Source organism: Nerophis ophidion, linkage group LG02, assembly GCF_033978795.1.
Source record: "Nerophis ophidion isolate RoL-2023_Sa linkage group LG02, RoL_Noph_v1.0, whole genome shotgun sequence".
Taxonomy (NCBI): Eukaryota; Metazoa; Chordata; class Actinopteri; order Syngnathiformes; family Syngnathidae; genus Nerophis; species Nerophis ophidion.
In genome coordinates this window covers 65,659,444-65,685,205 of record NC_084612.1, presented here as the reverse complement: position 1 = coordinate 65,685,205, position 25,762 = coordinate 65,659,444, and the positions used below count along the sequence as shown (strand labels likewise).

The 25,762-nt window shown below is 38.4% G+C and overlaps 2 protein-coding genes across 2 annotated transcripts in view; both read right to left on the bottom strand.

Moving 5' to 3' along the window:
* Positions 1-4,881, bottom strand: part of prdm2b (PR domain containing 2, with ZNF domain b) — a 42,117-nt gene extending 37,236 nt beyond the window's left edge. The window contains exon 1 of the mRNA XM_061888849.1: positions 4,779-4,881. The gene's annotated coding sequence lies outside the window, so the exon portion shown is untranslated. The remainder of the gene's footprint in view (positions 1-4,778) is intronic.
* Positions 4,882-15,698: 10,817 nt separating this feature from the next.
* The window catches only part of foxj3 (forkhead box J3), a 348,227-nt gene continuing 338,163 nt past the window's right edge, over positions 15,699-25,762 (bottom strand). The window contains exon 12 of the mRNA XM_061888811.1: positions 15,699-22,781. Coding sequence (XP_061744795.1) covers positions 22,669-22,781 — 113 coding nt within the window. The 3' untranslated portion in view covers positions 15,699-22,668. The remainder of the gene's footprint in view (positions 22,782-25,762) is intronic.

The following is a 25,762-nucleotide window of genomic DNA, read 5'->3' as shown; positions in this document are numbered from 1 at the left end:
GATGGTGAATATGTGTTCCCCATACTAAAGTGTTACCATGTTTTTACCGGTGCACAAAATGAACTGTGCATGAACATCACCTTGGTTAAACAACAAAACCAACACAGTGCATAAACTCACAACAAATTACACACCTGCAAATCAGTCTGACTTCTGCTGTTGCCGTATCTGTAATACGCCGATAGGGAGAAGTTTTTATTTACACGATGAGTCGGGTGTGTATTGACCTCAGCCGAACCCCTGAGCCAAACTCACCGAACCCCTAGGGTTCGATCGAACCCAGGTTAAGAACCACTGGCATAGTGGTTAAAAAACACTGTTAAAGGCCTACTGAAACCCACTACTATCGACCACGCAGTCTGATAGTTTATATATCAATGATGAAATATTAACATTGCAACACATGCCAATACGGCCTTTTTAGTTTACTGAATTACAATTTTAAATTTCCCGGGAGTTTTTTTCTTGAAAACGTTGTGTAATGATGGCGTGTACGCTTGACGTCACGGGCTGTTAGGAATATGAGCGCTGCGCACACACACAGCTAAAAGTTGTCTGCTTTAACCGCATAATTACACAGTATTTTGGAGATCTGTCTTGGTGAATCTTTTGCAATTTGTTCAATTAATATTGGAGAAGTCAAAATTAGAAAGACGGAGTTGAGAAGCTTTAGCCTTTAGCCACACGGTGATTCCTTGTTTAAAATTCACAGAGGTGAAACTTTACGATGGATCATAGCGGACATGGATCCCAACCGAATGTCAACCAGCAGGTTTCGGTGGGAAAATTGTGGTTAAAAAGTTGCTTCTTACTGGATATCAGCTGAGCTTGTGCTGCCCATAAAGCTGCCGTCGATTCCCTGAGACACTGCGCGTCAACACATGGCCGTGGACGTACACTTCCGACTATCAGGTACTGTTAAACTTACTAAAACACTAGCAACACAATAGAAAGATAAGGGATTTCCTAGAATTATCCTAGTAAATGTGTCTAAAAACATCTGAATCTGTCTCAATTTTTTTGTTACTTTTTTTTTTTCTTTTATAGTCCGTCGCTATCAATATCCTCAAACACGAATCTTTCATCCTCGCTCAAATTAATGGCGAAATTGTCATTTTCTCGGTCCGAATAGCTGTTTTTGTTGGAGGCTCCCATTAAAATCAATGTGAATATGTGAGGAGCCATCAACATGTGACGTCATCGTCTGCAACTTCCGGAGAAGGCAGGGCTTTTCTCTTAACACCGAAAGTTGCGAACTTTATCGTGGATGTTCTCTACTAAATCCTTTCAGCAAAAATATGGCGTATGCGAAATGATCAAGTATGACACATAGAATGGACCTGCTATCCCCGTTCAAATAAGAAAATCTCATTTCAGTAGGCCTTTAATGTTGCACTATAAAAGAAAGGCCCATCAAAGCGATTAGTGTGGATCCATTTATCTTTACAGGAAAAAAAAATGTCCAAAGTTCACTGCACACAGAAATAGAAACCCAGGCTGCCATCTAAGTTTAACATTACGTTTATAAGAAATACCTTTGCTGCTTATTACACGTCCATCACACGCACACAACGGTATGTTTCATTTCTGCCATAACTTTTGTCATAAATGTCGTGGGTTGTATTAACGCGATTCTCGTGGAGGTTGTTCGGATTGCACTTGGAATGAAACACGACAAATATAAGTAAAGTGTGTTTTAAAGGCCTACTGAAACCCACTACTACCGACCACGCAGTCTGATAGTTTATATATCAAAGATGAAATATTAACATTCCAACACATGCCAATACGGCCGGTTTAGTTTACTAAATTGCAATTTTAAATTTCCCGCAAAGTTTCCTGTTGAAAACGTCGCAGAATGAAGACGCGTGCGCGTGACGTCACCGGTTGTAGTGGACATGTTCTCCCAGCACCGATCACGGTTAAAAGTAGTCTGTTTCTATCTATTAATATGGAACAGAGCGGTCAAGCGAACATGTTTCTCTACCACATGTCAACCAGCAGGTTCTGGTGAGAAAATTGTGGTAATAAGTCGGCTCTAAACATGAGCGGAGCTTGTGTCGTTCTTCCTGCAGCTGTCAAAGAGGCAGCTATGACTTTCTTGGCTCCTCCATGGCTTCCCTCAGAGACACTGGGGGTCACCGCAGCCCTTCAACTTTCAGGTATGACTATATAATGTCACTAAAACACTAGTAACACAATAAGCAGAAAAGGGATTTTCCAAAATTATCCTCGTAAATGTGTTTAATAATATCTGAATCGCTCCTACTACCCTCGTCTTTTTTTTATTCTTCTAGTCCTTCACCCTCACTATCCTCATCTACGAATATTTCATCCTCGCTCAAATTAATGGGGAAATTGCCGCTATCTCGGTCCGAATCGCTCTAGCTGCTGGTGGCCAGGATTGTAAACAATGTTCCCAACCTTGTGACGTCACACGCACGTCGTCTGCTACTTCCGGTTTTTATTAGCGACCAAAAGTTGCGAACTTTATCGTCAATGTTCTCTACTAAATCCTTTCAGCAAAAATATGGCAAAATCACGAAATGATCAAGTATGACACATAGAATGGACCTGCTATCCCCGTTCAAATAAGAAAATCTCATTTCAGTAGGCCTTTAATGTTGCACTATAAAAGAAAGGCCCATTAAAGTGATTAGTGTGGATCTATTTATCTTTACAGGAAAAAAAAATGTCCAAAGTTCACAGCACACAGAAGAAGACACCCAGGCTGCCATCTAAATTTAACATTACGTTTATAAGAAAATACCTTTGCTGCTTATTGCACGTCCATCACACACACACACACACAACGGTATGTTTAATTTCTGCCATAACTTTTGTCATAAATGTCGTGGGTTGTATTAACGTGATTCTCGTGGAGGTTGATCGGATTGCACTTGGAATGAAACACGACAAATATAAGTAAAGTGTGTTTTCAAGGCCTACTGAAACCCACTACTACCGATCACGCAGTCTGATAGTTTATACATCAATGATGAAATATTAACATTGCAACACATGCCAATACGGCCGGTTTAGTTTACTAAATTGCAATTTTAAATTTCCCGCAAAGTTTCCTGTTGAAAACGTCGCAGAATGAAGACGCGTGCGCGTGACGTCACCGGTTGTAGCGGACATGTTCTCCCAGCACCAATCACGGCTAAAAGTAGTCTGTTTTTATCTATTAATATGGAACAGAGCGGTCAGGCGAACATGTTTCTCTACCTCATGTCAACCAGCAGGTTCCGGTGAGAAAATTGTGGTAATAAGTCGGCTCTAAACATGAGCGGAGCTTGTGTCGTTCTTCCCACAGCTGTGACTTTCTTGGCTCCTCCATGGCTTCCCTCAGAGACACTGGGGGTCACGGCAGCCCTCCAACTTTCAGGTATGACTATATAATCTCACTAAAACACTAGTAACACAATAAGCAGATAAGGTATTTTCCAGAATTATCCTAGTAAATGTGTTTAATAACATCTGAATCGCTCCCACTGCCCTCGTCTTTTTTTTTATTCTTCTAGTCCTTCACCCTCACTATCCTCATCTACGAATATTTCATCCTCGCTCAAATTAATGGGGAAATTGTCGCTTTTTCGGTCCGAATCGCTCTAGCTGCTGGTGGCCAGGATTGTAAACAATGTTCACAACCAGTGACGTCACGCGCACATCGTCTGCTACTTCCGGTTTTTATTAGCGACCAAAAGTTGCGAACTTTATCTACTAAATCCTTTCCGCAAAAATATGGCAATAATGCGAAATGATCAAGTATGACACATAGAATGGATCTGCTATCCCCGTTCAAATAAGAAAACCTCATTTCAGTAGGCCTTTAATGTTGCACTATAAAAGAAAGGCCCATCAAAGTGATTAGTGTGGATCTATTTATCTTTACAGGGAAAAAAAATGTCCAAAGTTCACAGCACACAGAAGAAGACACCCAGGCTGCCATCTAAGTTTAACATTACGTTTATAACAAATACCTTTGCTGCTTATTACACGTCCATCACACACACACAACGGTATGTTTCATTTCTGCCATAAATTTTGTCATTAATGTCGTGGGTTGTTTTAACGGTATGTAATTGATCGGATTGCACTTGGAAAAAAAAACACGACAGATATAAGTAAAGTGTTTTAAAAGAGAAAACAAAAGTTCACCATCGAGGTGTCCCGTGTGTTCGGTTAGCCGCCTTAGCCTCGCTAGCATCGCCGCGTCTGACAACCCGATGGACTGGTTATTCTGGACCCGAAACCCCGACAGCAGGCTCGGCTAAAGTACAACCGCGATCGATGGAAGCCGAAGGGGGGGTATTTATTTTTTTTAATTTTTATCGCTGTGCGATATTGGAGGCTGAGGTGCGGTGCTCGGCTAAACAAGCTAACAGTGCTAAAGGCCACTATGGAGTGGAGGCTCGCCGAAGGATGAATTTCATGCTTTCGGCTCAGGAAGGTCACATCCTCGGCAGGGAGCGCGACACCGGCCGGGGAGGGGAGACGCGGGCAGCACCGCGGCTAAACACGGCAACCAACAAGAAGAACACGCCACCCGGCTATCGGGACGTCATTCTCCTGCCCGCAGCGACGACTTTGATGTCGGGTATGAAAGTGGAGAAAAGTCGCCCCCTCCTTCTTCTTCCACGGAACAGCTAGCTTCCCGCTGCTAGCTTACCCAACTTAGCTTGGAAGCGGCGAGGAATCCCCGCGCGGTTAATTTAATTCGGAATAAAAGTTAAGTAAAGTAACGTAGGAGAAGATACAAAACAGGCAGGCCTCACCTCGCTTAGCCCCTGTTTTTTCGGAGTGCTGGTTCTTTCTTCCTCCCCGTGCAGCTGCTGTTATCTCGGCTTGTCTTGCACGGTGGACCAGACCAGCGGCTCCTCTCCGGCGTGATTGGCCGCCGGGAGTGAGGGATGAGCCGGGGAACCAATCACAGGCCGCCGCCTCCTCCTCCTCCTCCTACTGGAGCTGCTGCTGCTGTTCATCCACCTCCAACACTTCCACCACCTTCACCACCGGGGAGATTTAGGGCAGCATCTAATCTGCCTGCTGCTCGGTGTAATCAATCCCCATCTACAATGTGTCTAGAGCAGGGGTCAGCAACCTTTTTGAAACCAAGAGCTACTTCTTGGGTACTGATTAACGCCAAGGGCTACCAGTTTGATACACACTTAAATAAATTGCCAGAAATAGCCAATTTGCTCAATTTACCTTTAATACATAAATCTATATATATATATATATAAATGGGTATTTCTCTCTGTCATTCTGTCATACATTTGTTCTTCTTTTTACGGAAGGTTTTTTGTAGGGAATAAATGAGGAAAAAACACTTAAATGAACGGTTTAAAAGAGGAGAAAACACACAAAAAAATGAAAATTCAATTTTGAAAAACAGTTTATCTTCAATTTCGACACTTTAAAATCTAAAATTCAACCGAAAAAAAAGAAGAGAAAAATTAGCCAATTTGAATCTTTTTGAAAAAATTAAAAAAATAATTTATGGAACAAGGCTTCACGGTGGCAGAGGGGTTAGTGCGTCTGCCTCACAATACAAAGTTCCTGCAGTCCTGGGTTCAAATCCAGGCTCGGGATCTTTCTGTGTGGAGTTTGCATGTTCTCCCCGTGAATGCGTGGGTTCCCTCCGGGTACTCCGGCTTCTTTCCACTTCCAAAGACATGCACCTGGGGATAGGTTGATTGGCAACACTAAAATTGGCCTTAGTGTGTGAATGTTGTCTGTCTATCTGTGTTGGCCCTGCGATGAGGTGGCGACTTGTCCAGGGTGTACCCTACCTTCCGCCCGATTGTAGCTGAGATAGGCGCCAGCGCCCCCCGCGACTCCAAAAGGGAATAAGTGGTAGAAAATGGATGGATGGATGGATGGATTTATGGAACATCATTAGTAGTGAAGTGAATTGTATTTATATAGCGCTTTTTCTCTAGCGACTCAAAGCGCTTTACATAGTGAAACCCAATATCTATTTTTTTTTTTTACATTTGAACCAGTGTGGGTAGCACTGGGAGCAGGTGGGTAAAGTGTCTTGCCCAAGGACACAACGGCAGTGACTAGGATGGCGGAAGCGGGGACTCGAACCTGCAACCCTCAAGTTGCTGGCACGGCCGCTCTACCAACCGAGCCGTACCGCCCCACAAGTAATTTTTCCTGATTAAGATTAATTTTAGAATTTTGATGACATGTTTTAAATAGGTTAAAATCTAATCTGCACTTTGTTAGAATATATAACAAATTGGACCAAGCTATATTTCTAACAAAGACAAATAATTTCTTCTAGATTTTCCAGAACAAAAATTTTAAAAGAAATTCAAAAGACTTTGAAATAGGATTTAAGTTTGATTCTACAGATTTTGTAGATTTGCCAGAATAATTTTTTTTGAATTTGTATCATAAGTTTGAAGAAATATTTCACAAATATTTTTCGTCGAAAAAACAGAAGCTAAAATTAAGAATTAAATTAAAATGTATTTATTATCCTTTACAATAAATAAAACAAGTTAAACATTGATTTAAATTGTCAGGAAAGAAGAGGAAGGAATTTAAAAGGTAAAAAGGTATTTGTGTTTAAAAATCCTAAAAATCATTTTTAAGGTTGTATTTTTTCTCTAAAATTGTCTTTCTGAAAGTTATAAGAAGCAAAGTAAAACAATAAATGAATTTATTTAAATAAGTGAAGACCAAGTCTTTCAAATATTTTCTTGGATTTTCAAATTCTATCTGAGTTTTGTCTCTCTTAGAATTAAAAATGTCGAGCAAAGCGAGAACAGTTTGCTAGTAAATAAATAAATAAAAAAATAGAGGCAGCTCACTGGTAAGTGCTGCTATTTGAGCTATTTTTAGAACAGCCCAGCGGGCGACTCGTCTGGTCCTTACGGGCTACCTGGTGCCCGCGGTGCCCGTGCCAGCTTTACTGTAATGATGTTCCAGCTGACATTCTAATTTAGTGGAATAAACCAGGCTGACCCCATCCTAGAATATACCTTGGGCTAGTCCACAACAATCCCTGGGTCGAAACTTAGACTTAGATTTCGACTTCGACTTCCTTTTTATTGTATTTCAAATTTGAACTCAAAGTAAAGCCGCTGGTCCTTCACATCGAGAGGAGCCAGATGAGGTGGTTTGGGCATCTGGTCAGGATGCCACCCGAACGCCTCCCTAGGGAGGTGTTTAGGACACGTCCAACCGGTAGGAGGCCACGGGGAAGACCCAGGACACGTTGGGAAGACTATGTCTCCCGGCTGGCCTGGGAACGCCTCGGGATCCCCCGGGAAGAGCTAGACGAAGTGGCTGGGGAGAGGGAAGTCTGGGTTTCCCTGCTTAGGCTGTTGCCCCCGCGACCCGACCTCGGAAAAGCGGAAGAAGATGGATGGAAATTTGAACGATTGTATTGTACCATATATCCCGGCAAGAAATCTGCGTTCAAAGGACTCCGGCTTGTTAGTGATTCCCAGAACCCAAAAAACGTCTGCGGGCTATAGAGCGTTAATTCCCATTCGGGCTCCAGTACTCTAGAATGCCTTCCCAGTAACAGTTCGAGATGCTACCTCAGTAGAAGCATTTAAGTGTCACCTTAAAGGCCTACTGAAACCCACTACTACCGACCACGCAGTCTGATAGTTTATATATCAATGATGAAATATTAACATTGCAACACATGACAATACGGCCGCTTTAGTTTACTAAATTCCAATTTTAAGTTTCCCGGGAGTTTCGTTTTCAAAACTTCGTGTAATGATGACGTGTACGCAAGACATCATGGGTTTTAAGGAAATATGAGCGCTGCACACACACACAGCTAAAAGTCGTCTGCTTTAACGGAATAATTACACAGTATTTTGGACATCTGTGTTGCTAAATCTTTTGCAATTTGTTCAATTAATATTGGAGAAGTCAAAGTAGAAAGATGGAGTTGGGAAGCTTTAGCCTTTAGCCACACAAACACACGGTGATTCCTTGTTTAAAATTCACAGAGGTGAAACATTACTATAGGTCAGAGCGGACATGGATCCCAACCGAATGTCAACCAGCAGGTTTCGGTGAGAAAATGGTGGTTAAAAAGTCGCTTCTTACCGGATATCAGCTGAGCTTGTGCCGGCCATACAGCTGCCGTCGACTTCCCTGAGACACTGGCGTCAAGACCCGGGCGTGGACACACACTTCCGACTATCAGGTACTGTTAAACTCACTAAAACACTAGCAACACAATAAAAAGATAAGGGATTTCCCAGAATTATCCTAGTAAATGTGTCTAAAAACATCGGAATCCCTCTCAATGCAATGGCGTTTTTTTGTTGTTGTTTTTTTCTAGTCCGTCGCTATCAATATCCTCAAACACAAATCTTTCATCCTCGCTCAAATTAATGGGGAAATTGTCGTTTTCTTGGTCCGAATAGCACTTTTTGTTGGAGGCTCCCATTAAAATCAATGTGAATATGTGAGGAGCCATCAAACATGTGACGTCATTGTTTGCGACTTCCGGTAGAGGCAGGGCTTTTCTCCAGTTGCGAACTTTATCGTGGATGTTCTCTACTAAATCCTTTCAGCAAAAATATGGCAATATCCCGAAATGATCAAGTATGACACACAGAATGGACCTGCTATCCCCGTTTAAATAAGAAAATCTCATTTCAGTAGGCCTTTAAAACTTATTTGTATACTCTAGCCTTTAAATAGACCCCCTTTTTAGACCAGTTGATCTGCCGTTTCTTTTCTTTTTCTCCTATGTCTCCCCCTCCCTTGCGGAGGGGGTTCGGTCCGTTGGCCATGGATGAAGTACTGGCTGTCCAGAGTCGGGACCCAGGATGGACTGCTCGCCAGTGTATCGGCTTGGGACATCCCTGCGCTGCTGATCCTCCTCCACTTTGGATGGGACTCTCGCTACTATATTGGATCCACTTTGGACTTGATTCTCACAGTTACGTTAGATCCACTTTGGATTGGACTTTCACGATATCATGTTATATCCGCTCGACATCCATTGCTTTCGGTCCCTTCGATTGGGAGGGGTTGCCCACATATGTGGTCCTCTCCAAGGTTTCTTTGATTGATTGATTGATACTTTTATTAGTAGATTGCACAGTTCAGTACATATTCCGTACAATTGAACACTAAATGTTGACACCCAAATAAGTTTTTCAACTTGTTTAAGTCGGGGTCCACGTTAATCAATTCATGGTAGTTCTCATAGTCATCATTGTGGACGTGCCACTGGGGTGAGTTTTTCCTTGCCCTTATGTGGGCCCTACCGAGGATGTCGTTGTGGTTTGTGCAGCCCTTTGAGGCACTTGTGATTTAGGGCTATATAAATATACATTGATTGATTGAACTTTACAGTACAGATAAGAACAACATTTTGTTGCATTAGCTCATGGTAGTGCAGGAAAAAAAAAAAGCAATAAGGTGCATACATGAATAGATTACTGTACAGATAAATATATTGCACTTTTTCATATGTATCCAGGTTTATGGATGTATGTTATATTGTCTTTTTATTCCAGCAAGTTAATCCATTTTGGGGAGAATTAAAGGGATAATTATGATGCGTTCAAGAGTCTTACGGCCAGAGGGTAAAAGCTGTTACAGAACCTGGAGGTTCTGCTTCAGAGGCTGCGGAACTTCTTTTCTAGAGTCCAGCAGTGAAAACAGTCCTTGGTCAGGGTGGGAGGAGTCTTTGCAGATTTTCTGAGCCCTGGTCAGGCAGCGGCTTTTTGCGATCTCCTTGATAGGAGGAAGAAGAGTCCTGATGATCTTTTCCGTCGCCCTCAACGCTCTCTGGAGAGACTTCCAGTCCGAGGCACTGCAGGCTTCAGTCCAGACAGAGATGCTGTTGATCAGTAGGCTCTCCATTGAGCCTCTGTAGAATGTGCTGAGAATGGGGGAGAGGGAGCTGTGCTCGTTTCATCCGACGCAAAAAGTGCATGCGCTGCTGAGCTCTTTTTTACAAAGGGACCGGGTTATATTGTCAGTTATCTGCACCCCCAGGAACTTGGTGCTGCTTACCATCTCCACCGCTGTGCCATTGATGAAGAGTGGAGCGTGGCTGGACTGGTGCTACCAAGATCTCCTTGGTCTTGTCGACGTTCAGGACCAGGTTGTTGGTTCTGCACCAGTCAACCAGATGTTTCACCTCCCCCCCTGCAGTCCATGTCATTGTTGTCACGGATGAGGCCCACTACTGTCGTGTCGTCCGCATACTTCACAATGTGGTTAGTAGTGGACGGTCTGTCTGTGAGGAAGTCAAGCAGCCAGTTCCATAAGAGGGTTCTGAATCCAAGATTAACATTAAAGTCAAGTTAAAGTACCACTGATAGTCACACGCACACTCGGTGTGGTGAAATTACTCTCTGCGTTTGACCCACCCCCTTGTTCCACCCTCTGGGAGGCGAGGGGAGTAGTGAGCAGCAGCGGTGGCCGCGCTCGGGAATCCATCCATCCATCCATTTTGCTACCGCTTGACCCTTTAGCTGCAATCGGGCGTTAGGCAGGGAACAGCATACTTGCCAACCTTGAGGGGGGAAGGGTTGAGAAAGGGGGGGGGGGCACAAATATAGATCGACGCCTATGGTTACGACCTACTGGTCTCAGGGCGGACACTCTTAACCACAAGGCCACTGAGCAGTTTACCTCCCAAGTCCAGAACACACCTGCTGCAATTGATATCGTTTCCATATGGGGCGGTATAGCTCGGTTGTTGCCAGCAATTCGAGGGTTGCAGGTTCGATCCCCGCCTCTGTCATCCTAGTCACTGCAGCTGTGTCCTTGGGCAAGACACTTTACCCACTTGCTCCCAGTGCCACCCACACTGGTTTGAATGTAAAAATTAGATATTGGGTTTCACTATGTAAAGCGCTTTGAGTCACTAGAGAAAAAGCGCTATATAAATATAATTCACTTCACTTCAAATATGAGTTGGGAAAAATAAACGGAATACAATGATTTGCAAATCCTTTTCAACCCATATTCAATTGAATGCACTACAAAGACAAGATATTTGATGTTCAAACTCATAAACTTTATTTATTTTTTTTGCAAATAATAATTAACTTAGAATTTCATGGCTGCAACAGGTGCCAAAGTAGTTGGGAAAGGGCATGTTCACCACGGTGTTGCATCACCTTTTCTTTTAACAACACTCAATAAACGTTTGGGAACTGATGAAACTATTTGTTGAAGCTTTGAAAGTGGAATTCTTTCTCATTCTTGTTTTATGTAGAGCTTCAGTCGTTCAACAATCCGGGGTCTCCGCTGTCGTATTTTACGCTTCATAATGCGCCACACATTTTCGATGGGAGACAGGTATGGACTGCAGGCGGGCCAGGAAAGTACCCGCACTCTTTTTTTACAAAGCCACGCTGTTGAAACACGTGGCTAGGTATTGTCTTGCTGAAATAAGCAGGGGCGTCCATGATAACGTTGCTTGGATGCCAACATATGTTGCTCCAAAACCTGTATGGACCATTCAGCATTAATGGTGCCTTCACAGATATGTAAGTTACCCATGCCTTGGGCACTAATACACCCCCATACCATCACAGATGCCGGCTTTTGAACTTTGCGCCTATAACAATCCGGATGGTTATATTCCTCTTTGTTCCGGAGGACACCACGTCCACAGTTTCCAGATATAATTTGAAATGTGGACTTGTCAGACCACAGAACACTTTTGCACTTTGCATCAGTCCTTCTTAGATGAGCTCGGGCCCAGCCAAACCGGCGGTGTTTCTGGGTGTTGTTGATAAATGGGTTTTGCTTTGCATAGTAGAGTTTTAACTTGCACTTACAGATGTAGTGACCAACTGTAGTTACTGACAGTGGTTTTAGGAAGTGTTCTTGAGCCCATGTGGTGATATCCTTTACACACTGATGTGGGTTTTTGATGCAGTAACACCTGAGGGATCAAATGTCTGTAATATCATTGCCTACGTGCAGTGATTTCTCCAGATTCTCTGAACCTTTTGATGATTTTACGGACCGTAGATGGAAAAAACCCTAAATTCCTTGCAATAAGAGACTTATTATACTCTAAAAATGTTGGTCTTACTTAAAAATGCATGCATTTTGTTGTATTCAGTGTTAAAAAATATTACAGTATATGTCTCTCACGGGAATACATTTTGAAATATTTGGCTTCCATGGCTCTCTCAGCCAAAAAGGTTCCCGACCCCTGCTTTAATGAGTAGGACCCTTTTGGATCCCCAATAATTTTAGTGTGATTTGTTTTTAAGTGTCATTGCTCAAAAAATAATAATGAATTAAAATCACTGTTGCTATTAGTTATTGACTCTTTTTAAGGCTCCAATTATCATATAATCGCAAATATTCCACTTAAAAAAAATATATTGGGTGATAATATTGCATATTTTGTGGGTTTTTTTCCATCAAAAAACAGGGTTTTCTTTGACTAAAAAAAGCATACAATTTAAATCTTTAAAATCATTATATTGACAGATAGACCTAATGTTGATCTAGGGATTTCAAACTTGAATAATAATAAAACAAAATAATACTGAATAATGACACATTTTTAATATTTTTTTTCACCAAAACCCTTTGGGGTCCCCGGGAGTGGAGCATTAGAAAATGGATTGATGGATGGGTTAGAAAGGATGGATTAAAAAAAATATTAATTAAAAAAAAAAAAAAAAAAAAGTTTTTGTTTTTACTCAGTACTAGTTAGGGGACCCCCTGTAATAAAGTGTCCTGTGAGTGTTGTTGCGGGAGGAAGGGCGTGGCCTGCCGCGGAACGGTATGCGCCAGGACCGTCCTCGAAGACAGCGACTGGTGCGCAGATGGCCCAGGTGGGCCTTGTTTTCTAATCACCTGTCGCCTTTATTAGCAGCAGCCGGTCTGAGACATGTGGTCAGAGTTGGGGGTGCTGCTGAGTGGACGCAGGAGAGAAAGACAGTTTGCTGGAAAGCAAAACACTTGAACTATTTGGTGAAAATAAAACAGTGTCATACCCTAAATTCCGGGCTCTCCTGGCAGTGTGTAGTAATCCGAAGAACCCACTAGAGGGCAACCTCCACAGTTGTGTTCTCAACATTTTTGTGGCATTTAATTGATATTCTATGTACATTTGGACGTAGAGGACCACTATTTCTGAGAGTACAGACGTAGTTTTCGAACATGGCCACATTTGAAACAAACAAAAAATGACAATAAATGTCTTTTAACCTTAGGATGTGAATTCTAAAGCGTGAGCCTTAGAGAGAACATTCCAATGGGGTCTCAGTGACATTGGTGGCGCCCTCTACTGGTGGTGCTGGTCAAAATATTTTCTAGGGCATTTATGTAACATGTTGATGTCACCATCAGAGAAATTCTGAATTGAAGTCACGATGGATGTTTCAAAATGCACAAAAGGCATATGACAAGTTTGATGAGGACTTAACGCTTTTACGGTATACACCAGGGGTCACCAACACGGTGCCCGCGGGCACCAGGTAGCCCGTAAGGACCAGATGAGTCGCCCGCTGGCCTGTTCTAAAAATAGCTTAAATAGCAGCACTTACCAGTGAGCTGCCTCTATTTTTTTAAATTGTATTTATTTACTAGCAAGCTGATCTCGCTTTGCTCGACATTTTTATTTCTAAGAGAGACAAAACTCAAATAGAATTTTAAAATCCAAGAAAATATTTTAAAGACTTGGTCTTCACTTGTTTAAATAAATTCATTTATTTTTTTACTTTGCTTCTTATAACTTTCAGAAAGACAATTTTAGAGAAAAAATACCTTAAAAATAAATTTAGGATTTTTAAACACATATACCTTTTAAATTCCTTCCTCTTCTTTCCTGACAATTTAAATCAATGTTCAAGTATTTTGTTTTTTTATTGTAAAGAATAATAAATACATTTTAATTTCATTCTTCATTTTAGCTTCTGTTTTTTTGACGAAGAATATTTGTGAAATATTTCTTCAGACTTATTATGATTAAAATAAATAAAAAATATTCTGGCAAATCTAGAAAATCTTTAGAATCAAATTTCAATCTTATTTCAAAGTCTTTTGAATTTCTTTTAACATTTTTGTTCTGGAAAATCTAGAACAAATAATGATTTGTCTTTGTTAGAAATATAGCTTGGTCCAATTTGTTATACATTCTAACAAAATGCAGATTGGATTTTAAAATATCTAAAACATGTCATCAAAATTCAAAAATTAATCTTAATCAGGAAAAATGACTAATGATGTTCCATAAATTATTATTTTTTATTTTTTCAAAAAGATTCTAATTAGCTAATTTTTCTCTTCATTTTTTTCGGTTGACCGACAAAATTAGTAGGACAAAACGATTCATTTTAGCTTCTGTTTTTTCGACGAAGAATATTTGTGAAATATTTCTTCAAACTTATTATGATTAAAATAAAAATAAAAATATTCTGGCAAATCTAGAAAATCTTTAAAATAGAATTTAAATCTTATTTTAAAGTGTTTAGAATTCCTTTGGAAATTTTTGTTCTGGAAAATCTAGAAGAAATAAAGATTCGTCTTTGTTAGAAATATAGCTTGGTCCAATTTGTTATATATTCTAACAAAGTGCAGATTGGATTTTAAAATATCTAAAACATGTCATCAAAATTCAAAAATTAATCTTAATCAGAAAAAATGACTAATGATGTTCCATAAATTATTATTTTTTATTTTTTCAAAAAGATTCTAATTAGCTAATTTTTCTCTTCATTTTTTTCGGTTGACCGACAAAATTAGTAGGACAAAACGATTCATTTTAGCTTCTGTTTTTTCGACGAAGAATATTTGTGAAATATTTCTTCAGACTTGTTATGATTAAAATTAAAAAAAAAAAAATTCTGGCAAATCTAGAAAATCTTTAGAATCAAATTTAAATCTTATTTTAAAGTGTTTAGAATTCCTTTGGAAATTTTTGTTCTGGAAAATCTAGAACTAATAATGATTTGTCTTTGTTAGAAATATAGCTTGGTCCAATTTGTTATATATTCTAACAAAGTGCAGATTGGATTTTAACCTATTTAAAACATGTCATCAAAATTCTAAAAATTAATCTTAATCAGGAAAAATGACTAAAGATGTTCCATAAATTATTTTTTTAATTTTTTCAAAAAGATTCGAATTAGCTAGTTTTTCTCTTCTTTTTTTCCAGTGGAATTTTGAATTTTAAAGAGTTGAAATTGAAGATAAACTATGTTTCAATTTTCTTTTTCCTGTTTTCCCCTCTTTTAAACCGTTCAATTAAGTGTTTTTGTCATAATTTTTTCTCTACAAAAAAACCTTCCGTCAAAGGAAAAAAAATGTGACGGAATGACGGACAGAAATACCCTTTTTTAAAATTTTACATATATAGATTTATTTATTGAAGGTAAATTGAGCAAATTGGCTATTTCTGGCAATTTATTTAAGTGTGTATCAAACTGGTAGCCCTTCGCAATAATCAGTACCCAAGAAGTAGCTCTTGGTTTCAAAAGGGTTGGTGACCCCTGCTATATGTAAAAATTAGATATTGGGTTTCACTATGTAAAGCGATTTGAGTCACTAGAGAAAAAGCACTATATAAATATAATTCACTTCACTTCACTATACAGAGTGTTTTTTTAGTGCCGTGCGAGAATTTTCAAGACAAAAAAAGATTGGCGTTTAAAAACAGCGTCACCGCGGAGTGGTAGAGGGTGAAAGGTCACCAGGAAGAAGGCTCAAGCAGCACATTATTCCACAGTGAAGTTACCAGATTTTATTTCTTGAAGTGCCATTCATGCATATTGGGCGAGAGGGAGGAGGCGGGCATGGACAAGTCCTAAATAACACTTTACAGCACGAAACCAATACGAAGAGTAGCCGTGTCACCTCATCGGACAACAAAAGGCAGAAATCGTGCAATCAAATCAAAAATACAAATAAAAAGGGGGAGGAAGGGGGGAAAAAAACCCAACAAGAAAAATGACAAAAGACAAAAACTAATAAAAGACAAAAGCAAATATATATTTATCAACACTAAAACACTCAATGTAGAAACATAGCACAGGTCAAAGGTAGTGTCTCACACACACACACACACACACACACACACACACACACACACACACACACACACACACACACACACACGCACGCACACCATTTTCATCACATATATACAATAAAGATATATACATACTGTCAGCCTCTGATTGGACGATAACAAAATATTCTTTCCCCTCCCTCGTCTGACGTGACCCCGCCCCCGAGAGGAAAAGAAGAGGGATGATGAGAAGACAAATATGTACAAGCAACACACACAGCACGTAACACACACACCCACACACGCGCGCGCGCACACACACAGCTCGCATTAACAAAAACACTCGCTCTGCTTTTTCAAACTTGACATCCCACAAATAATCTCTCTGGCAGGTAAAAAGGTCATCCGACACGTGTAAACGCCATCTTTTCCCTCTCTTTGTCCCTTTCGGCCTCCGTTTTGCTTTTGATTTGATTCTTCACCTGGAAGAATTGGCTTTTCCGAACGTTGTGGTTTTTGTTGTTTTTAGAGAACGCACTCTTTTTTATTTTTTTTTTCCCAACAGGGATGTGCTGAGGATGGATGCAGTACTAGGTTGCAGCCAGCAGAGGCGCCGCTGAGTCACGACTTTGCTGTCTGAAGAAGTCCACAAGTTTGTCGGCCAAGCTGCACGCTTTTTTAAATTTATTTATTCTGCAGATTTATTCTGTTCGATGGGCGCGGAAACAGGAGTTCAGAACAATTTAAAACACATCAAATCCTATTAAGGATTAATTTGATTAATTTGGACTTATAAAAAAAGGCCGGAGATGGGAGTTCAGAACAAATAAAAAATATAAAATCATGTTAAGGATTAGATTAATTAATTTGAATTTATAAAAAAAAAAAAAGGGCTGGAAACAGGAATTCAGAACAATTTTAAAAATGTGAATCCTATTAAGAATTAATTAATTTGGACGTATAAAAAAGGGCTAGAAACAGGAGTTCGGAACAAAAAATTAAAATAAAATCCTGCTAAGGATTAAATTAATTAATTTTAATTCATTAAAAAAAAGGAATGTAAAAAGGAGTTCAGAACAATTAAAAATATTAATTCTATTAAGGATTAAATTAATTAATTTGAATTTATAAAAAAAAGAAGGGCTACAAAAAGGAGTTCAGAACAACAACAACAAAAAAATCCTGTTAAGAATTAAATTAATGAATTTAAATGTATTAAAAAATGACTGGAAAAAGGAGTTCAGAACAATTAAAAATATTAATCCTATTAAGGAATAAATTAATCAATTAGAATTTATATTTTTTTAAAAATGGGTTGGAAAAAGGAGTTCAGAACAACAACAACAAAACAATCCTGTTAAGAATTAAATTAATGAATTAGAATTTATAAAAAAAAAAAAGGGCTAGAAAAAGGAGTTCAGAACAACAACAAAAAAATCCTGTTAAGAATAAAATTAATTAATTTTAATTTATTTAAAAAAAGGACTGAAAAAGGAGTTCAGAACAATTAAAAATATTAATCCTATTAAGGATTAAATTAATCAATTAGAATTTATATTTTTTTTAAAAAGGGCTGGAAAAAGGAGTTCAGAACAACAACAACAAAAAAATACTGTTAAGAATTAAATTAATACATTTTAATTTATTAAAAAAGGGACTGAAAAAGGAGTTCAGAACAATTAAAAATATTAATCCTATTAAGGATTAAAATAATTAATTTGAATTTATAAAAAAAAAAAAGGTCTGGAAACAGGAGTTCAGAACAATTCAAAAATGTGAATCCTATGAAGAATTAAATTGGGCAAATAAAATAGGGCTGTAAACAGGAGTTCAGAACAAATAAAAATATAAAATCCTGCTAAGAAACAAATTAATTAATTTTAATTCATTAGAACAGGAATGGAAAAAGGAGTTCAGAACAATTAAAAATATTAATCCTATTAAGGATTAAATAAATTAATTTTAATTTATTTAAAAAAAGGGCTGGAAACAGGAGTTCAGAACAAATAAAAAAGATACAATCCTGTTAAGGATTAAATTAAGTAGTTTTATTTTATATAAAAAAAAGGACTGGAAAAAGGAGTTCAGAACAATTAAAAATATGAATCCTATTAAGGATTAAATAAATTAATTTAAATTTATAAAAAAAATGTCTGGAAACAGGAGTTCAGAACAATTAAAAGATGTGACTCCAAATAAAAATTAATTAAGTTGGACATACAAAAAAGGGCTGGAAACAGGAGTTCAGAACAATTAAAAAATATAAAATCCTGTTAAGAATTAAATTAATTAACTTTACTTTATTAAAGAAAGTACAGAAAAAAGAGGTTCAGAAAAATTCAAAATATTAATCCCGTTAAATACTAAATTAATTAATTTGAATTCATAAAAAAATGGGCTAGAAAAATGAGTTCAGAACAATTAAAAATATTAATCCTATTAAGGATTAAATTAATTAATTAGAATTTATGAAAAAAAAAAAGGACTGGAAACAGGAGTCCAGAACAATTAAAAATCTGAATCCTATTAAGGATTAAATAAATTATTTTCATTTTTTTTAAAGGGCTGGAGGCAGGAGTTAAGAACAATTAAAACATGTGAATCCTATTTAGAATTAATTAAGATGGACATACAACCAAGGGCTGGAAACAGGAGTTCAGAACAAATAAAAAAATATAATATCCTGTTAAGGATTAAATTAACTAATTTTAATTGAGAAAAAAAAAGTGACTGGAAAAAGCAGTTCAGAACAATTAAAAAAAATGTGAATCCTATTAAGAATTAATTATTTGAACTTATAAAAAAAAAAGGGCTGGAAAGAAGACTTCAAAACAATAAAAAAATATCAAATCCTACTAAGAACAAAATTATTAAATTTTAATTTATTAAAAAAAAAAAAAAAAAAGGTCTTGCAACAAGAGTTCAGAACAATTAAAAATATGAGTCCAATTAAGGTTTTAATTAATTAATTTGAATTTTAAAAATAGAAAAATGTCTGTATACGGTTTAGAAGACTTAAAAAAAAGATCAAATTGCATTAAGAATTAAATTGATTGATTTTGATCATTAAAAAAAGTCTAGAAACAGGAGTTCAGAACAATTGAAATATCCAACCTATTAAGGATTTAGTTTATTAGAATTTAAAAAAGAAGAAAATTGTGTCTAGAAACGAGAGTTTAGTACAATTAAATATATATCAAATAATACCATGAATAAATTAATTTGAATAAAAACAATCCTGGAAACAGGAGTTCAGAACAATTAAAAAATATGAATCTTATTAAGTTTTTTTTATCCCTCCCTTCACTTACTTTGCGTTTCTTTTTGCTTTTTTAAGGCCACACTTGCTGCAGACACGTGTGAAACTCCAGCTTGGAAAGAAGCACAGAAACAAGGACATTTAAAATCTCAACTTATCTTTGATTGAAGCAAACGCAGCGTTTGGACTTTGAGAGGACTTCTTTCAAGACAGCAAAGAGGGTCTGCAGGACTTGGAACAGATTGTCATCAACGTGGACCCGAGTCCTGCATCTTCAAGGGTGAGGGAGAACTTCTGCACTGCCGGCAGACGCCAGGGAAGAATCCTCCTTCACAACTTAAAACAACCTAGAAGACTTCAAAAGTCAAATTAAAATCTCCACATTTTCATTTCATATCAATCATTTCCCCCCCAAAAAGGGGGGGAAGGTGGGTTATTAATGACCGTATATTCCGGACTATAAGCGGCTACTTTTTCCTACACTTTGAACCCTGCGGCTTATAAAACGGTGCGGCTAATTTACAGATTTCTCTTCATTGACGGCCGTAATAAAGTAAAAATTGTTGAAAGAAAAACAAAAGTAAATACACTAAAAGTGTTTGTGCTATGGTGCCATCATTTAGTGCTTTCAACCAGACTTATAAGTGCCGTTTTGTCTTCTAGTCGTCCATAGCGTTCCTACTCGTATGGATTCTTCATTCGTCACTCCAAACAACATTTTTAAGTTTGACAATATAACCAAAACTGTTTCCACTTACTAAACCGTTCCATATGTGATGTCTGTAGGAGTGTTTTCATGCTTATTAGCATATTAGCCTGAGCTAATATGCTAATACAGCTACGAGAGTCTGTGTCAGCATTATTAACTTACAATGGCGTTCTTTTTGTATCGTTTTGGTTCCACTAAAACGGTACCGTGAAGTTATTGAGTCTGTTTAGCTGATTGGAGAGCTTCTGTTTTGTTTGATCCGCCGTTTTACTGCCGTGTTACGGACACCGTTTGGAAACAATTAAGGTGAATAACTCAAACGCATTTGTATACTCTAGCCTTAAAATAGACCCCCCATTTTAGACCAGTTGATCTGCCATTTTTCTTTTCTGCTCTGGGGGGGCACAGGTTCGGTGGCCACAGATGAAGTGCTGGCTGTCCAGAGTTGGGACCCGGGGTTGACCGCTCAGGGGGGGACATCTCTGCACTGCTGACCTGTCCCCGCTCGGGATGGTCTCCTGCTGGCCCCACTATGGACTGGACTCTCACTATTATGTTAGATCCACTACAGACTGGACTCTCACAATATTATGTTAGACCCACTATGGACTGGACTCTCACTCTTATGTTAGATCCACTATGGACTGGACTCTCACTATTATGTTAGATTCACTACAGACTGGACTCTCACAATATTATGTTAGACCCACTATGGACTGGACTCTCACTCTTATGTTCGACCCACTATGGACTGGACTCTCACCATTATGGTAGATCCACTATAGACAGGACTCTCACAATATTACGTTAGACCCACTATAGACTGGACTCTCATTATTATGTTAGACCCACTATGGACTGGACTCTCACTATTACGTTAGACCCACTATGGACTGGACTCTCACAATATTATGTTCGACCCACTATGGATTGGACTCTCACTATTATGTTAGATCCACTATGGACTGGACTCTCACTATTATGTTAGATCCACTATAGACTGGACTCTCACAATATTATGTTAGACCCACTATGGACTGGACTCTCACTATTATGTGAGATTCACTATGGACTGGACTCTCACTATTATGTGAGATCCACTATGGACTGGACTCTCACTATTATGTTAGATCCACTGTAGACTGGACTCTCACAATATTATGTTAGACCCACTATGGACTGGACTCTCACTATTATGTGAGATCCACTATGGACTGGACTCTCACTATTATGTTGGATCCACTATGGACTGGACTCTCACTATCATGTTAGATCCACTATGGACTGGACTCTCGCTATTATGTTAGATCCACTATGGCCTGGACTCTCACTTTTATGTGAGATCCACTATGGACTGGACTCTCACTATTATGTTGGATCCACTATAGACTGGACTCTCACAATATTATGTTAGACCCACTATGGACTGGACTCTCACTATTATGTTAGACACTCGACGTCCATTGCACATGCGGTCCCTACATCTGCGGTCCTCTCCAAGGTTTCTCCTTGTATCCCATTGGGTTGAGTTTTTCCTTGCCCTGATGTGGGATCTGAGCCGAGGATGTGGTTGTGGCTTGTGCAGCCCTTTGAGACACTCGTGATTTAGGGCTATACAAATATTGATTGATTGATTGATTGATTGAAGGTATGTCAATAAAAATTTTCTGTGTAAATGACTCATTTCACGACGTATGTGTCCGTGGAAACATGTTTTTTTTCCTTCTGAAAGTTAGTGGGTGCGGCTTATACCTCGATGTGCTCTATAGTCCGGAAAATACGGTAATAGGAGGTGGACCAGCGTCCTGAAACAGATGCTAAGTTCCACCTCAGCTAATAATAATAATCACTCAGATTGATTGTTTTGGAGTATTGGGGGGAATCGATCGTCGGAACAATGGAGGCAAAATGGAGTGTGTGTGTGTGTGTGTGTGCACAATATGAATGCATTGCAGTATGAACACGAGCATAACTCCTCCCCCTCGCTACTCCCTTTAAGACATTTTTTTCTTTCCAACACGTGTGCGACGGAAGAAAAGCTCCGACCGGCTTGGCGGGAAGAGGGAAGTATCAGGCGCCACCTGCTGGCCCGCGTGGATACGTCTTCCACGTGCGTTTTTTTTTTTTTTTTTGGAAAACTCCCTCTGAATGTTCTAAACTCCTTTTTCCACGCCGTGTTTGGAAAGACTCCATTTTGTGCCAATTTAGCCTCCAATGCAGGAAGTGGAACTATTTGGTGGGAAATGAATCCAATCCGATTGGTGATTGGCTTTGACGGACATATTTAAAAACCCTGTTTGGCCACACGGGGGCGTCGCTCTTTCCTGCAGCGCGGTCACATGACTCACAGAATAAAAAGAAGAAGAAGAAGAGATATGGAGAGCGTGAAAGCGAAGCTGCAAAGAGCGTGGGGGGGGTGGGGGGGTGTCTCTTTTTCTCTTTTTTTTTTTTTTTGAAGGGGGCGAGGATGCGGGGGTGGGGGCTGGTTAGGTGTGGTCCTCAGGATTGTGTCCCACCACACTTGATTGTCTCACAGTTCTGCCACGTCCTCACCTCACGTAATGTCCGCCCACGCCCCACCTTTTAGGCAGGGGGGCATCTTCATCCTCATCCTCCTTCCCCTCCCGCAGCCTCTACAGCCTGGGGCTCACTCCTCCTCTTCCTCTGGCTCCTCCCTTCCACGTGAGTGCCGGCAAAAAAAGAAAGAGGCTAAACAATGGAGTCCCAGTCAAAATCATCCTGGATGTCGTCAGCGGGCATGCGATGCATCTGGAAGTTCCTGCTGGGCATCATGTGCTGCTGGTTCATCTGAGGGTGGTGTCCTGCAGGAACATTTCACACATCATATGAACATTTCACGCCTCACATGAACATTTCACACATATGAACATGTCGCGCATCATAGGAACATGTCACACATGAACATTTCACACATCTTATGAACATTTCACGCCTTACATGAACATTTCACACATATGAACATGTCACACATCATATGAACATTTCACACATCACAAACATTTCACACATCTTATGAACATTTCACACATATGAACATGTCACACATCATATGAACATTTCACACATCACAAACATTTCACACATCTTATGAACATTTCACGCCTCACATGAACATTTCACACATATGAACATGTCACACATCATATGAACATTTCACACATCACATAAACATTTCACACATCATATGAACATTTCACGCCTCACATAAACATTTCACACATATAAACATGTCACGCGTCATATGAACATTTGGACATTTCACACAAATGAACATGTCACACACCATATGAACATGTCACATATATGAACATTTCACACATCACATAAACATTTCACACATCATATGAACATTTCACGCCACATAAACATTTCACACATCATATGAACATGTCACTCATCACATGAACATTTCACACATGAACATTTCACACATCTTATGAACATTTCACACATCATATGAACATTTCACACATGAACATTTCACACATCATATGAACATTTCACACATATGAACATTCACACATATGAACATTTCACACATCATATGAACATGTCACACATATGAACATTTCACACATCACATTAACATTTTGCACATTACATGAACATTTCACACGTCCAATGAACATTTCACACATCATATGAACATTTCACGCCTCAAATGGACATTTCACACATATGAACATGTCACGCATCATATGAACATTTCATGCATCACATGAACATTTCACACATGAACATTTCACAAGTCCAATGAATATTTCACACATATGAACATTTCACGCATCGCATGAACATTTCACACATATGAACATGTTGCGCATCATATGAACATTTCACACATATGAACATGTTGCGCATCATATGAACATTTCACACATGAACATTTTACGCATCACATGAACATTTCACACATATGAACATTTCACGCATCACACGAACATTTCATGCATCACATGAACATTTCATGCATCACATGAACATTTCACACATATGAACATGTTGCGCATTATATGAACATTTCACGCATCACATGAACATTTCACACATCATATGAACATTTCTCACATGAACATTTCACACGTCCAATGAACATTTCACACATCATATGAACATTTCACGCATCACATCAACATTTCACACATATGAACATTTCACATATCATGTGAACATGTCACACATCATATGAACATTTCACACATGAACATTTCACACATCCAATGAACATTTCACATATCATATGAACATTCACACATCATATGAACATTTCACACATGAACATTTCACACATCCAATGAACATTTCACACATATGAACATTCACACATCATATGAACATTTCACACATCATATGAACATGTCACAAATATGAACATTTCACACATCACATTAACATTTCACACATTACATGAACATTTCACACGCCCAATGAACATTTCACGCGTCATATGAATATTTCACGCTGCAAATGACCAGTTCACGCATCAAAAGAACATTTCACGCATCATATGAACATTTCACACATCACATTAACATTTCACACATTACATGAACATTTCACACGCTCAATGAACATTTCACACATCACATTAACATTTCACACATTACATGAACATTTCACATGCCCAATGAACATTTCACGCGTCATATGAATATTTCACGCTGCATATGAACATTTCACGCATCATATGAACATTTCATGCATCACATGAACATTTCACACATATGAACTTTTCACGCCTCACATGAACATGTCACACATCACATGAACATTTCACACGTATGAACATGTCACGCATCATATGAACATTTCACGCATCACATGAACATTTAACGCATCAGATGAAAATGTCACACATCATATGAACATTTCACACAGCACATGCACATTTCCCAGATGAACATTTCACACATTATATTTTTTCTACATAAATAAACGTTTTTGATATTCTATACCTTACATGTTGTACAAGTTCATAGGAGTAGTAGTTTATTTTGGACATGTTAAAAACAAAGCAAAAGATAAAACAATAAACAAAGGAAATAATCTTGATAACATTACAGAAAGGCACAGAAATAGAAAAATTGTTCACAATGAATACACATAAAAACTGAAAACAATAATTATTAAACAATAATAATTTTTGCATACCCAAAAAGCAGAGGGAAAAAGTGAAACTTATTTACTCCCACCCCTCATTTTTTTTTTTAAATCATATAATTATCTTTCCTGTCATTATTATTATTATTATATACAATGATAAAAAGCCTGGTCTTATTACAATATATATAGTAATAAACGTTTACTCACTTTTCTGAGGCACAAAAAGACAGTAAATATGTACAATAAACACATTCTATAACATAGTCTCATGAACACAAGTAATAATTGATGGTAACACCAACCGACAACAAGTAAATAACTACTCAAGTAATTACAATAATAATAAAGTTAACACTTTGTGATTATAAGAAACCCCAATTCTTGTACAGATATTGAAAATCATGTCTGTGTATCATTTTTAAAAAACTAAAATAAGGTTGAACATTCTTTTAACTCGGCATTTAAACTGTTCCAAAGTTTAACCCTTATATTGTAACACAAAATAGGTTTTTTCTTGTGCTTACATTCTGAATTTCAAGACTGAAATCACCCCTAAAATTATAACCCCCTTCCCTTTTAGTAAAACACTTTTGCACATTCCCAGGCAGTGAATTATTTTTGCTTTATATGTAATTTGTACTGTTTGTAGTTCCACAAGATCTTTTAAATGTCAATAGTT